This window comes from Lagopus leucura, unplaced genomic scaffold (assembly GCF_019238085.1).
Source record: "Lagopus leucura isolate 7727_CA_CO unplaced genomic scaffold, USGS_WTPT01 Super-Scaffold_100037, whole genome shotgun sequence".
Lineage (NCBI taxonomy): Eukaryota > Metazoa > Chordata > Aves > Galliformes > Phasianidae > Lagopus > Lagopus leucura.
Window position 1 is genome coordinate 4,612,910 of NW_024962286.1, and position 14,700 is coordinate 4,627,609.

At 40.8% G+C, this 14,700-nt stretch overlaps 1 protein-coding gene across 4 annotated transcripts in view; it reads left to right on the top strand.

The window, feature by feature from the left end:
* Positions 1 to 14,700, top strand: part of PRKCZ (protein kinase C zeta) — a 42,461-nt gene that overhangs the window by 313 nt on the left and 27,448 nt on the right. The window contains exons 1-5 of one of the 4 annotated variants that reach the window (XM_042883104.1): positions 108 to 192; positions 568 to 659; positions 2,195 to 2,316; positions 4,734 to 4,823; positions 5,196 to 5,246. In XM_042883104.1, coding sequence (XP_042739038.1) covers positions 589 to 659; positions 2,195 to 2,316; positions 4,734 to 4,823; positions 5,196 to 5,246 — 334 coding nt within the window. In that variant the 5' untranslated portion in view covers positions 108 to 192; positions 568 to 588. Of the gene's footprint in view, positions 1 to 107; positions 193 to 499; positions 660 to 2,194; positions 2,317 to 3,283; positions 3,389 to 4,733; positions 4,824 to 5,195; positions 5,247 to 14,700 lie in introns of those variants that run through there. The other 3 variants (XM_042883103.1, XM_042883105.1, XM_042883107.1) reach the window with 3 other exon arrangements.

Here is a 14,700-nt window from a genome sequence, read left to right on the forward strand (position 1 = left end):
AGGCGTGAAAGTTGGCTCCGAACTTCCTGACGGGACTTTACACAACTTCAGGCCGCGGCGGGGCGAGCCGGGCCCCGGCGGGGCGGGCCGCGGCCGGGGGCCCGCAGGACGCGGGGAGCTCCGAACAACAGGAGGCGGGCGGCAGAGCCCGCCTAGTTGGGCCCCGACAGGGCGGGGCTGTGTGGTAAACAGGTGGGGGTGAGGAGGTGGGGGGGGAGGAGCGTGTGGGAACTCGGGGCGAAGGGGTTGAAGCGGCGGAGAAAGCTTATTGGGGCTGTTAGAGCTTTTCTCCGTGCTTTTATCGGGGAAATTGGAAGCGAAGGTGAACCGAAAGCTGTTCCGTGTGTGCGCTGCCTCCTGTCAGAACGGCGTGCGGAGCAGCGGGCTGGGGGAAAAAAAAATAGCCTCAAATCGGCGTGAGCGCCGCGCTCGGAGCGTTTCACATCGTCCCGTTTGCGTGCGGGGCTGCCGCTGTGCTGACTGTGCCTGCTGTGCACAGCTGCGCCATCACCTGCGGAGCTCCGGGACCGAGAGCTTCGTGTGCTGAAAGAGCGTCTGTGACCTCAGGCGGTGTGCTGAACGCGGACCATGCCCAGCAGGATGGGCTCGAAAGGCAATTTGAACAAAGACATCATCAGGGTAAAGGCGCACTACAGTGGGTGAGTCTGGGTGTTTTCTGTCTGTTGTATCCTCCCAAACTTTGACTCCTGTCTGCGGTTTGATCTGGTAACAGAATAACTGGTGTCCTGTAGTTTATGTCTGGTAATTAAGTAGAGTGATTAAAATACCATCCAGATTCCTGCAGTGTGTTGGTTGGAGGAAGGAGCTGATAGATTGGCCTTGAATTGGGGAAAACGTGCGTGAGTGGTGTGAAATTACTGGAATTATTTAGATAAATATGAAAAGTTAAATCTTAATTGCTTCTGATGCTGACAGTGGAGTCAGATGAACCTCTACAAGCTGCTTGAGAATCTGTTTGTACTAAATTAAACACCTGAAGATTAAGCAAATGTGTATTCCTGTGGTGGATAAACACCAGCAGTAAACTTTTGCATGTTATCTGTTAGTCTGCCTTTTATTTTTGATATCTGCTTCCCCTTATTTCCCCTCCCAGCAGTTTGGGTAATGCAATGGGATGTTAACACACAGCTGCTTCCGTTATCTCTGCAGTGCTTATTTTGGCAGCTCTGATTTGAGACAGTAAATCAAGTCATGGTCCTTATGGCTTCAGTCACTTGTTGACAGAGTCAGGAAGCCTTACTTATTGCTTCAGCATGAAATTTGGTTTTTCAGACAGATTTAACCTAATTGATTTACTGCCACTACAAGGACCGTGTGAGTTAACGTTGCTTTGATCTGCCTTGTTTTTTCTCTAAAGCCAAAGTTTTAAGCCATTTGAGGAGTTAAATGTTAGGTTGAAGTAAATCTTCAGACTTGAAGTGTTTAGCTTGAAATTACTGGCACGTGATAGCAGTAGCCTCAGTAATCTTCTCTGGTGTTTTCCTCCTCAAATAAGCAAATGTTGCTACTGTGGTTTTTAATACTGTGGTGTAAGAAAGGGCTTCTAATTAAATGTAATTATGAAAGTAATTCCACCAAACTTAATTGAAAATGAGGTGCTTTCTTGTTGAATTTACTTACCAGGTCAATGCCAAGTAACTCAGTGTTCTGAGTGTAGAATTCTAGAGCAATGTGGAGATGTGGCCTCTTCCACATCAAGCCCAAAGCTGAACAACTTCAGAATTAGGTCTGAGTTCATTTGGGTGGCTGCTGAAAGAATTTTATAGAAATTGATAGCATGTTAAGTTATATAACAACAGGAAGCAATAGTAAATGGTGGTATCACTTAGAAATCCAATAAATCTAAGCACGAGGAAGTTACAGAGCACAATGTTCAGTCTATCTCTGAGGTCCCAGGGCTGCAGGTATGTGTGTTTCTGGGTGTGGCCCTTCATACCATCGTGCAGTATAGATGTGTACATAGATAGCAGAAGAAGGGAAACGTGTGTGCTTCTTATTGCATTCTGGCAGTTACTTAATTTATTGTTGCTCATGTATTTTAGTGGCAGCATTTCAGATGAAGAACGCTGATTGTGTAGCGTGGTGTTGCAGATTGAAATCCGTAGATGGAATTGTTGGAACACACAGTGTTATGCAGATAAGTCTGACAAGAGTTTGATTTCATGTCATGCAGAGACATCCTGATAACTAACTTGGATGCGTCCATAAGCTATGATGAGCTTTGTGATGAAGTGCGTGAGATGTGTAATCTGCAACAGGAGCAGCCAATTACCCTCAAGTGGATTGATGATGAAGGTACTGTACTGAAATACTACTTGGTAGTTCTCCTTTTTTTGGGTGTGTTATGGTACAAACAGGGGCATTGAACAAACTCAAATAAAAGCCATTCATGTTGTGGGGTTGCTTTTATTTAAACTGCTTTATAAAATAGGGTTACGTCCCCTGCTGATTGCATGTAAAATGTGACTCAATGTCAGGATTGTACTACAACTGGATTCAGTTCTACAAAGTGAAGGCTCTGTTGAACTTGAATATTTTACTATTACACGCTTGGATACTGAATGCCAAGGTACACATGAAATTCAGACATTTGTGGTACGGATGCCATATCCCTCAGAATTCTCCATTCAGCATGGTGACTTGTATCTTCTGAATTGTTGTGATTTGCCTCTACAGTGGGCCTTTGAGAAGTCATGCAGTTTTAAAAACAGTCTTCTGATATTGTCTTTTGGATTTCTTTGTTTTGTGCAAGATGGGTGTTGAAAATTCCCATTATAAGTGATTTTGTTCTGTGGCTGTCCTGGACTGTTAGTATCCCATAGGTGTAAAGCACAGTCAGCGAATCATTAAGGTTGGAAAAGACCTCTAAGATCATCTACTGACCAAGCATGAAATCAAATGACTTGAATTTGTCAGAAATGAACTGGTTCACCAGTCTGGTGTGAGGAAAAATCTCAGTGTATGTAAGATGACATGTCCAGAAAAAGAAAACACAGGGGAAAAACTTTCTGTGTGGGCAGAAATAGTGTAAGCTTGTATAAGCTTTTAATAGTGTAAGCATGGAGATCATAAAGTTGTGTAGGAATGATTTGTTGTGCAAGTCTCTGTTGCTTTCTTTCTTCCCGCAGGGGAGGTTGGTGTTGGCAGATCTTGCTCTGGGTTATTCTTGTGTGTAAAGGATTTTATCACTGTGTTTCTTTTTTTTTTTTTTTTAAAAAAAAAAAGTTGTGAGAAATTTACCTTTTCTTTACCCTTCCTGTAGGCTCTGAAATCTCCTGGTGATGTGAGATGGTTTTCAGTATTTCTCCTTGCTGCACACTGTGGCATTTCTCTACGGCCTTAAGTTAGATAGAGCCTTCTGGTTGCTGTGAGTAGGAGCGGGATGGAAGTGCTTGGCATTGTGTGCCTTTGCTACCTGCTTGCTTTTTTTAGTAACTCAGATACCTGCTTATGACTCTCAGGTGTGACGCAGCTGTAACTTTTATGGTTGGATCTCTTAGCCAGTAGGTTGTAAACAGCTGCCTCGTAGTTACACAATTGCACTGGCACTCAGCTTCATCTTAGGACTGACAAAAAAGATACAGACAGCCATACTGATTTCAGTTTGTTTCATTGCTGTGTGCAGCAGTCTAATAAAAACTAACTTGATAAGTGCCCACAGGATATTGCGTGTGTGTAGCTTGTTGAACTGCATGATAGCTAATGTCAGGGAGATTCAGGTAGCACAGAAGATCTGGTTTTGTGGAGGGTGGGTTTTTGCTGGTGCTACTGTTGCAGTATTTGTATTACTTGATATGTGGGTTGGGTTTTTCCTTGGAGGGTGCAGCTGGGGGCTGTGAGCACAAAGAATTTTCTTTACAGGAGAAAAATCTTCCTGCTCATTCTTGTCACTAAATTGTCACAAACTTGCTTTTGATTAATTACTGTCATCCACAATTGCTTTTCTTCTTGTAAAGCTTGGTTTGATGCCTTAGTGTCCATTAAGTGTACTCCTGTGTGATGGTGTGAATACTTGTGCTTCCACATATTTTCCTTATGTAAGATGTAGACAAGATACAGTGCTTGAGCTGAGGCTTCAGTGTTCTGTAATTATGTCTCCATTTAGTTTACTTTTTTGTTTTGTTAATTATTAGGCTGTTTGGGTATGCAATTGAGGCTAATGTGTTGCTGTTGCCTTTCTGAGTGGATTTAAAAGCTTGTTCTGCACTAATGAAGTGTGTGGGTGCAGAAAGCATTCATAGGAAAGGCCAGAAGTATGTATTCATAACTTCCACCTGTATTTATTTGTTACAATTCAGTCATAGATTGCTTCTCTAAGTCTAACAAAAGAGTCTCAAATCTGCGTGCACCTTTATAGCCTGAGCTGTGTTGTTCTACCTCAGCTTTGTACACTGCAGTAAAGTGACAGGCCGGATAACACAAGGTAAATTTAACATTTTCAGGGCACTCCAAAGTGATTTCTTTTTTTCTCTGCCACATGTTAAGATGTTCAAGCATTGACTCACTTGTATTGGACCAGCACAGTGTGCTTCTGTCTGCTTAGTTGGGGTGAAAATAGGAGCAGAAGAAATTGTTCTTATGTTCTGTATGTGATCAAAGTGCCTGATTAATTTCAAATTACTGACAGAAAAGCAGTCCATGGGCTGGCACTGACTGAAGTAGCCTACTCTGTATTTCAGTCATAAATTTGCACGTCTTGCTTTTCTCCCCAGGTGACCCATGTACCGTCTCATCTCAGATGGAATTGGAAGAAGCCTTCCGTTTGTATTGCCAGAACAGAGAGGAAGGGCTGATCATTCATGGTAAGTATTATAGAGTTTGAGACCTTGTATTTATTTGTTGGTAAAAATAACAGCTTCAGAAATGTGAGATTAGAACAACTTCTGCCTGTCAAATAGCATTCTTCTGTATGTTCCTGGGGTACCCTGTGCTTTGGTACTGTAAGGCTGAAGTGTTCTGTTGGCTGTGGAGTTCAAAGCTGGCACAGTGGAGCGGGCTTGGAGTTCTGAAGCCCAGATCTGTAGATGTGGGCAGTGCTTTGTGATTGTGATTTATGAAGGAATGCTACTTAACCAAAACTTTCTGACAGCCATTTTGAGTAAATGTTTTCAAAAGTCAGGTGAATAGCACTGCTGAGAATCTTTCCACTTAAAGACTTACTGCTTTTTTTCTAGTTTTCCCAAGTATTCCAGAGAAACCCGGCATGCCTTGCCCAGGAGAAGACAGTGAGTACCAGAATGCTGTCAAATTGGAGCTTGTATTTTGTCAACTGTGCAAAAATAAAAAATTTTGAAAGCTTTTCATAAGCTGTATTTATGTTCTTGTATTTGTTCAATATGTTAACATATTACTAGAGCAATTTTACAGTAGTATCGTAATGTTTCTAAGGACTAACAACTGGTTTCTAGTAGCTGGGAGGAAAAGAAGCCAGGATTTAGTGTGGTCCTTGCTTTTGCATTTCTTTTGTTTCTTAACTTTCAAGAAAACAAATTGATGTACATAAGAGTGAAATGCAGTATTTTTTATTATTTTTATTTTTTGCAAAAGGTTTATTTAGTTATTAAAGTCCTTTGGAAGGTGGATAAACCTCCAGAGGAAGGAGGTGTATTTCATGTGGTCTACTTGTATTTCAGTGACTTAATCTGCACAGGGATGAAATGATTAAGTAGCTATGTAATTACTTTTTGTTGTGGAGGAAATTAATCAGTTTGTTAGTCAACATCTTTGTAAATGCTGAGAGAGGAATGTGCAAAATGGGTGACAGAGTTAACAGGTGATGGTTGCTTGGAGTGAAAGCCTTCTGAAGGGCTGGAGGACCTTTGCTTTGTATTTGGAAGATACAAGAGGAGGTAAATAATGCATCCTGGGACGAGCAGTGCACAGAGCTGACCAGGGTCTGCACTGACAGACCAAGTAAAAATGTGCAGTGCAGTGCTCAGTGGCCATGAATGATATTTTCAGTTAGAGAAGTAATCCAATGTACCAATGATAGTTCTGTTGAGAGCTCTTACTGAAATTTAGAGGGAGTAAGGTGGAATAAATGCAGAGATATTACATGGTGTGAACTTGTACATTTAAACTGCAGTGATCTAAAGGTTGAGTGCGAAAAACAGACAAATTGAGTAGATGATTAGTATAGATGTCTAATCTAGTAGAAAAAGGTAAATGTGCACTGCAGTATCTGCTGTACTTGTTAAGCCAATTAGAGAAAATAACTGTTTTCTGTGCTGAAATGTTCAAAAAATATTTTTTTGTGAGATGTTTCAATCTTACAGAAGGAAAAGAGATATCAGTGGCCCTTAGGTTGACCAGGCAAGCGTTTGTTGATGTTTAATACACTATTTTCATCTACCTGGAGTTTCTGTGCATTGTTTAATGCTCTTCTGTGCCTTAACTGTTAGCTGAGTGGTTTTCTATTAGTTGTGCTCAAGTTTTGATCAAAAGAATGGGTGGCCAGTTTTTGTTATATCACACTTTGCTGAATGCACAGGTGAACATGACTTAATTTCTGTACTTGTTGCCCATGAGTTAAATTTTAAGTGAGGACTGTAGTTCTATTTTACTGCGTGTTAAGAATGTGTAGGCTTAACCATGCTGGCACTTTCCAATTTAGATTAACAGGTTGGAAACAAGGGAAAATATTTTCAGGTTTAGCTTCATCGTTGTTCTGGAAGGAGTGATTTTAATTCTGTAGGTTTAAATGTTCTCTCAGCATGCTTCCAAGAAAGGAACACTGCTTTATTCTGGGACCTGGAAGTGTTACAGCTTGAACTCTGAGCTGGGAAAGTGTCAATGTGCACAGGAGGACAAACCTTGAATCTCTTCTTTTATCTCCATGGCTGAGAATGGAAGGGAAAAACACTCTGCTATCAAAGAGTGAGCTAACAGGAGAGATCTCTGTACAAATCATGCAGCGTAATGAAGTTTGTTGTGATTTAATGTTCTTGTTAGAGGTGTGGATATTTAGAAGAAAAGTGTTTTTGATACTGATTTGTAGATGTTTTTAATTATTGCAAGCCATGAGATGAGCTAGAGAAGCATCAATTAGCATGGCACAGGTGACCTGCATGTTCCATCTGTAGGGTTTTCAGGTCACGTTGAACTGTTGGCTGTTCTCTAGGATGTACTTGATAAGTGATTTGTGGTCTGGTTTCTCAATTAAGGGATGAATTCAGAGCCTGTTGCTTCTTTACATCCGTGGGACCTACGTGGAAATCTGTTATTGTGGCCTGGTTGTAAATATTTTCAAACTGTTTTTACAGCAGAGCTGTTAAGCTGTACTGGTGCTAATTTAGAGTATGCTAATGCACTCAGCATTACTGCTTATTACTTACACATGTACAGCAAAGATCTGCTTTGCTCTTGGGCTGTATGGAAATGCTCCTGGTTCAGATGATATTGTTTGTTTAAAGGCCATGCAGGGAAGTAGATGATCTCAGTAGTACTTTAACTTCTCATGCTCCAGAAGTACACCTAAACAAAATACCTGATTAAAAAATATGACTTTGTGCTCAGCTGTTTGCTCTGTGCTTAATGGGAACTGGGAACTTAACATGGCTCAGTGTCCTTTGCTTAGAAATGTACAGCATGTTTCAAACTGTTCTTTTATTGGTTTTATCATATAGTTACACTTGTAAGAAATCCCTTTCCAGAGCATCCTGCGTACACTATAGAAGGAGCTTCTAAGTTTGTCTCAAGGCACTTCCAGGGGTAACTAAACAGTTAATTAGTCACTGTCCAGAATGGCTTCTACTTAAACTAGCAGTCAGTGAGTACATATTCTGTGTGTTACAGAGCTGCAGATAGTTTGGAATAAAACTTCTTCTAAGGAGCATTATTGAACTGCTAAGTCATTTTGTTTGTAATATATTGTTCAAACCTGTTTGCATTAGGTTATGGGGTAAATGCACCTGGTCATGTTGTGACCTTCTGAATTGCAGATATTGAGTGGAATTGCAGTTGTCTTTCCAGTTGCTTCAGAACAATCCTTTGGAGTAAGAGTGTAGAAATGTCTACTGAGTATTTTGTGTTTATGTTGAAATCTAGTACTAAAATTGCTGGCCGTCCACAAACTTTGTGAAACTGATGTGGCTTTGAGATTGTGCCAGCCTGTAATGCCTGAAATAAACACATGTAATCCATTAATAAAATAAGGAATGCAAATACCACTGAAATTTCAGTCACGTGGTGTAGGAGAAGTTCTTTCTGTGCTGGAAGCTCCTTTTTTATTGTTGTGATGCTGTCTGCAACATGGAATAACTGCAGATTCTTCAGAGTCAGATTTGTACAGTCTCTGTTTCTTTTGCTCCTGAATTGTTCCCCCCTCCTTGACTTAGCTCCTCCTATGGATGTACAGCTGCTGCTGTAGAAGCAGCACCTACCTTCAGTGAGGCAGGGCATCCCTGGCTGGGAATGGCAGTGCTGCTGGCGGGTGGTGGCAGAGCTTCTGCAGTGCCTGCAGCCCTTAGCAGGCGCTGGATGCGGCTCAGAGGCGTTCCTGGCAGCTGCTGAGCCTCAGTCCTTGGTCGGTCCTGGAGTTCCCTGATAAAAATGGGGGACTTCTCCACCAGTCTGCTACATTTAAAAATACTTGTGGAGTATAAGCGAGCTATCATTTTGGCATCAGTGTTAAACAGGGCTGTTTCTGAAATGTTTATTTCTTGTCTGTGCTCGTAAGCGAGGGCCGTCCTGATGCACGCGTGTTTCTGATTGGCAGCTTTGCTAATTATTGTAGTCTCAGTTTATTTATACCGACAGATCTTGATCTGATTTATTCCTCTTGGTGCTGCAGCACGTTGTAGAACAAAGCACGTTTAGCTGAACAGTTCCTATTGATTTGTCAGACTTCCCTAACAGCATTGCTGGTTTTATCAGAGAAATACTTGTTTTTGTGACATCAGCTCCTTGACATCCATGCCATGTTTTAGTCTGTGCCTCAGCTGCTAGCTACAGCCTCCCAAGGGAGCCAGTACCACCCGTGCCTGGATACATGAGGCAGAGATGTGAAAGGGAGAGACGAGGGGAACCAGTCTTCCATTAAATATTTGCTCTTAATGTCCGAGCTGATCCTGCCTATTGTCCTTGGTGTCTAATGGTATTCAAACAGCGGCATCAGTGGAATAAAGGGAAAATGTTTCATTTCATACCTACTGCATTGTAGAGCATAAAGAATTACATGCTGAAGAAGCTAAAGAATAAAACCCAGTGAGTAATGCATGCCTTTTATATAGATTTTACGTGTCATTGTGATTGCTGTTATGAATTCAGGCCATTGATGCAGTGTGTGGTGCAGCAGATAATAGAAGTCAGCGTTTCGGTTACGATGTAGTTGCTTTGCCTACCAGCCTCCTTTGCAGCCATAGATTGTGAGAAATGCAGAGATTTCTGCTGCCTCCTGCGCGTAGGGATGTGGTGGAGAGACCTCAGAAACGCTGGTAAAATCGCGGTGAAGAGACTCTATCTCAGGGGACGTGTTTTAGGAGGAAAAGGACAGAAGAGTGAGTGATGCTGCTGCTGCTGCTGCTGAAGGAGATTAATGAAGGAAATGTATCCAAAAAACCCTGACGGTATGTGATCAGGGCCTCCTTGTTTTAAGATTGCTGATTTAAAGATGAATGTTTTTAGAAGCATCGTGTTTTGCAGTCATTTTGTTGAATTGTATGTAGTGAATTGTCTTAGATGGGTTGCTTAATTGAGGAAATGTTTATTCTGAATTAGGGCTTAGTTGATCTCTAATGCTATGAGAATAAACTGTGCTAGCACACCTCTGTATTCTTACATCTGAGCAAATTGATGTGTTTATTTAATGTTCAAATGCATCTAGTTTGAGTAACTGAAGTTAACAAATGTGAGGATTGTTTTGCTGTTGATTTCCTTAGAAGAATGCAGGGTAAAGAACCTTTATCTTTTTATGAAATAGAATAAATGTTTTGAATGTACCAGTACTTCTGGCATTGGTATGACAGTAGATTAGCATTATTATTATCTAATACTTCCATCTGATTTTTGCTGGCCTTTCCTTTTTTGTAATGCTTACATAGCTGTGGATGCCTGTTATGCTCTTTGTTTATCTGCACGGTATTTTAGCATTAGGGATTTCGGCTTCATTTTTTCCCATGCTACCTTTCTTAAAATTTCATCATAGGGTTGAGAAAAGGTATTGCACTAACCTGTTTATTGTCTCGAGTTATTGTAGGTAAGGATGTTTGTTGTTTTTGTTGTTTTTTTTTTGCTTTGTATTCTGTCTAATACTACAAAACAGCTCCCAAAAGCTTCCTGCTAGAGTAACGTGGCCTGTAAATATTTTTCTAGTTCATGAGGCAGGTTTTTCCCCTTCATTTGTTACTGTATTGGGAGCAGGGATTAGATTATTCAGAGCACGTGAACCAATTTCATTCCCCAATGAAGAAAGGAACTATAGCGACCACAGAGAGTATTCTGAAGACATAGCTTGGATTGTGCTGGGTAATTAATCAATTTGGGAACTGCTTGTAAACCCCTCCTGGTTTTCAGTAATTGAACTGACAGAGGAGGTTCTGTACTATTTTTAATGTAGGGTATGTAGTTGCTTAGGAATCAAAAATAGCTGTGTCATAGTTTCTCAAGAATACCTGAAATCTCTCCCTCTGTTCTCTTTCTGTGTACTGCTTGATCTTTCATGTGGTGTCTGAAATATATACGTTCAGGTCATGAGATAGGAGAAGTCACTGAACACAGAGTTCTAGCTAAATGTCTGTTTTGCTTGGAATCTCATCGTGTTTCTGGTTCTAAAATAATTCCAGCGTTTTTCTTAGTAACGAAACACCCAGTAGTGGAAAAAGTGCTAGGCCTCCTTTTGGGGTATGGAAGTAAGAAATTACACAGCATGCATCAGCTCGTGGATTTTGGTGTCTTCTGACTTCAAAATATTGGATGTCTTAGGAGATGCTTCTATACCAAATAACAAACTGTAAACTAGAATACATTAGAGCAAGGCATATGTGAGCAGGTTTTTAAGGTGTTGTGACCAATACCTTACGTTTTTATTTTTTCTCCAACCCCTCTCTGCCTATTGCTCAGATTGCAGTTTGGTCATGTAGGAAAGACGTTGCTTAGTTTTGGAAAACTTATCTGTAACGTGCTGCCTAGCTCCATGCCCCGTGCTACTGCTCGTACTCTGATCCATATGCTTGTTCCCATGAGGTGAGCAGTCTGCTTTGGATGCACAGGCATTCGGGTAACAGAATTGGCTGAAGGTAAGGCTGTTGGAACTGCTAGGCATGGGTGAAACTGTTAAAGCTTTGTTAGGCTGTTCTGTTTCAGTAGCTTAAAAGAACCATTTTATGTGTAACATCTGAAATAATACGTTCAGTGTTAATAATATGTTGCTGTATTGGGGACTGTTTGTCATAGTTCTCAAAGTGAGGTGCTCTGGGCCACAAGTCCCTGCAGAGGCTGGCAGGGCAGCTAGATGGGCTCCTCAGCCTTTGTCTCTGGGAATTCTGAGTTGCTGGATGGATAATCAGGTTTTGTGAGGGGAGATTGCCAGTCCTGCTTACTGGCAATGGGGAGCATTCCAGAAGTGAAGCTGTGTATGAGTAACAGTACTTGGTTCGTCACTGAAGGCTCGCTGTCAGCTCAGGTCTGTGTGGCACGTAGGTCTTCTGAAGCACATAAGGAAAACAGCTAGCTTTGGGCATGCTGCAAGGGCGGCTTCACAGAGAGGGCGTGTGAAAATCTAATAATGCTGTCAGTGCAAGAGTTAAGTACTGAGCAGACTGTGCAGTTCAGTCCTTAAACCACAGGGGGAAGATAATGAAAAATGGATAGTGAAAAATGAAAAATTGGGATGCTGTATATTGACTAGAAAGCAGCTGGTCTGTAATTCTGATGTTGTGTTACTAGTTCTGTAAGCGTTTGTCCTTTGTTAATTAGCAGGGGATATGCTTAGAGGGAAACCAGAAAATATTCGAAAGCAAAACCTTGGGTTTAATGTTTAATGTCCACTTTTGTAATAACATGCTCATTATAATAACTGTAACAACACTATGATGTGACTCCTCCATAATTTAGGTTATCTTTTGCTTTCTTAAGTAAAGCAGGTACAGATCCCCTGTGACTGGTGCAGGATTCCTTATTCTTTAGATTCTCAGCTCTGATAAAAGAGCCATTCTTACCCATAGGGACTGTAAAGAAAGGAAGAACTCAGGCTGTGATAAAATTCTCGTAGAGTGCAAAACAGTAGGTTAGGGATTGGACCTGTTCCATTAATTTCAAGGTGCTATTGATGTTATTAAAAGTAGGGCTATGAGTTATCTCAGTGTTGCTCAAGAATTGTTAAAATAACTGGATTAATGGGGCTTTATAAAGCAGTTCTCTCAGTACACAGAGGTAATGGGGAACACCATAGAGATCAGAAGGGGTTTTGGTGGGAAGCAGAACGTAAGCATTGCAGACCTGTTGTAATTATATTCCTTGCCTTTGTGGGATGAATGGAGAGCTTCCTTCCAAAAGCAGGAAGACAAATACCATCGTTAATTTGGGAGATTTTAACATGTTTTCTTTGTGTTTAACACTAGCTTTCCATGAACAGAGCAGAGGAGCAGGCAGGTGCATAAGGCTATCTTGTGCACTTCTTTCTCTGTAAGGATGAGAAGCTCTGGGATGGAAGGTTGCTTTCTAGAGTAAAGGTAATCCTCTGCATTATAAAATAATTAAGCTGAAGACTGATTCAGTTAGCTGTTAGCATGTATTCATTTAATTCAGAATATGAAAGGTCCAGTGATTAACTTCTGAAACTATTCGTTTTTTATTTAGCTACTGTTACTAAGTACTGATAATAAGATTAGTGACACTCTATAAGCTGCTAGCTCTGAGTTCTTATACATGCATTTCACAAGAATAACATGTTTATCTGTGTATTGTATGTGGGGGCTTAGAGGGAATGCAGGTACAAGTTGGAGAACCTCTGGGATGAGTCTTACCTGTGGAATGATGGAAATTGAGCACAACTGGAAGATCTCAACTTGTGACTTGATAATTTTGGCCGCTCTAATTTCAGCTTGCTTTTTTCCTAATACAAAGCAGAATTAGGTGCTCTGAAATGAAGATGTGTCCAATGTGTCAGACTAGCAAGAGATAGATGTGGAGTGTTGGTCCTGCTGCAAGGCAGTAATATCCCCTTGTACTGAGATCTTCTGCACTTCTCTGGATATAATATTAGCAGATTAAATTGGAAGGAATTCAGAGAAGTGTACTTAACAGTCTGATATATTAGAGAAGATAAATACGCCTTTGTGGAGTAACATCAAAACTGAATTTCTGCTAATACTGGGGTAATGTAAATATTTGGAAGGGAAATAGAACTGTTTTTCAGAGCGGATCATAAGCTGAAGTAATGGAATCATGCTATGAAGGTAAGCAGCCTGACTCAGTGTGTCTTAATGCTGAGACTATGGGCGTCAAGTCATTGTTTCAAGGGTGTTGTGGAGCCACCTTATGTGAGCCTTTTGAATTTGAAATAAATGTTAAACCACCAGGTGCTCAAATTGAATTTTCTTTAACAATTCTGCAATTTAAGTGATGACAAAATCAAATAAGTGTGGATGCTTATAACTTGAATGCGAGTCAGGTAATCTGATGGGCACCAGAAGAAAACTTCTTAGTGGTTGTTTGATTAATGCCAAGTCTCACAAGTAAAAAAGAGAATTGTATTCAAATAATGTGGTGATTTCACAGTTGTTCTAGAATTTAGTATGGAAGTAAGTTGGCCACCAAACCTGCAGTAGCCTCTCTAACAGTGACTGGGGAAATCCTACTCTGGGCTCAGATTTATCCATTGTGGCAACGTTGTCAATGCATTAAACTATTTTTACAGCAGTCTTTAACAAATTCAGCTGAACTGCTGAGTGTAATGCAGGTACGCTGCCTGCCTAACTGAATATTACCTTCAGCAAGGCACAAGTTCTAATTACCTGTTCTTGTGCATTGCCCATATTGGATGTAAGCAGGCACGTGGCCATGGCAGCCATGGTTGTTCTAATTGCACTTGACATAGCAACCATATTACAGTCTTATACACAATGTTAATGCAGACTGGACCATTTAAAATCATCATCTTTGCTATATCTGATTATGGGATTTTTTTTTAAGTCCTGTTTTGTTGTTGCTTGCCAGAACCATGCTGAGTATCTCCTGCTCTTGCAGGCCATGGTAATTGCAGGGCTACAATTCCATCACTGTTTCCAAGAAATAATTCTATAAACTGTTTGCTTCCAAATGTTTACATAACTATTTGAGTATCAGTTGATAATTTTCTGTTGCTCAAGAGTTGCTAAGTCAGTTCCTTAGACACCTTCTGTTTGTTGATAGCTAAAGCAGCTATCCTGCTGGTTCTGCTAGCATGCATCATAAGCTTCCACACAAGGTGCTTCTCAGGCCTCATGCGTGATATTTTCGATTGATTGCCCATCTGTTGATCACAGGGAAAGAGAACTCCTGAGGGAAGCTTGAGTATTGTTTGAGCATTTTATTTCTTGATGTTGTGTTTCTTTTTGAAGAATGTCATTTTTAATGCCAACAGTGATTTTAATGATGAGGCGGTCCCGATTTTTTTTTTTTCCAGTAACCATTCAGATGAGCTTTTAAACATTCAGACCAAGAACACACATAAGGCATTAATGGGTGTGGTTGAACTAAAGA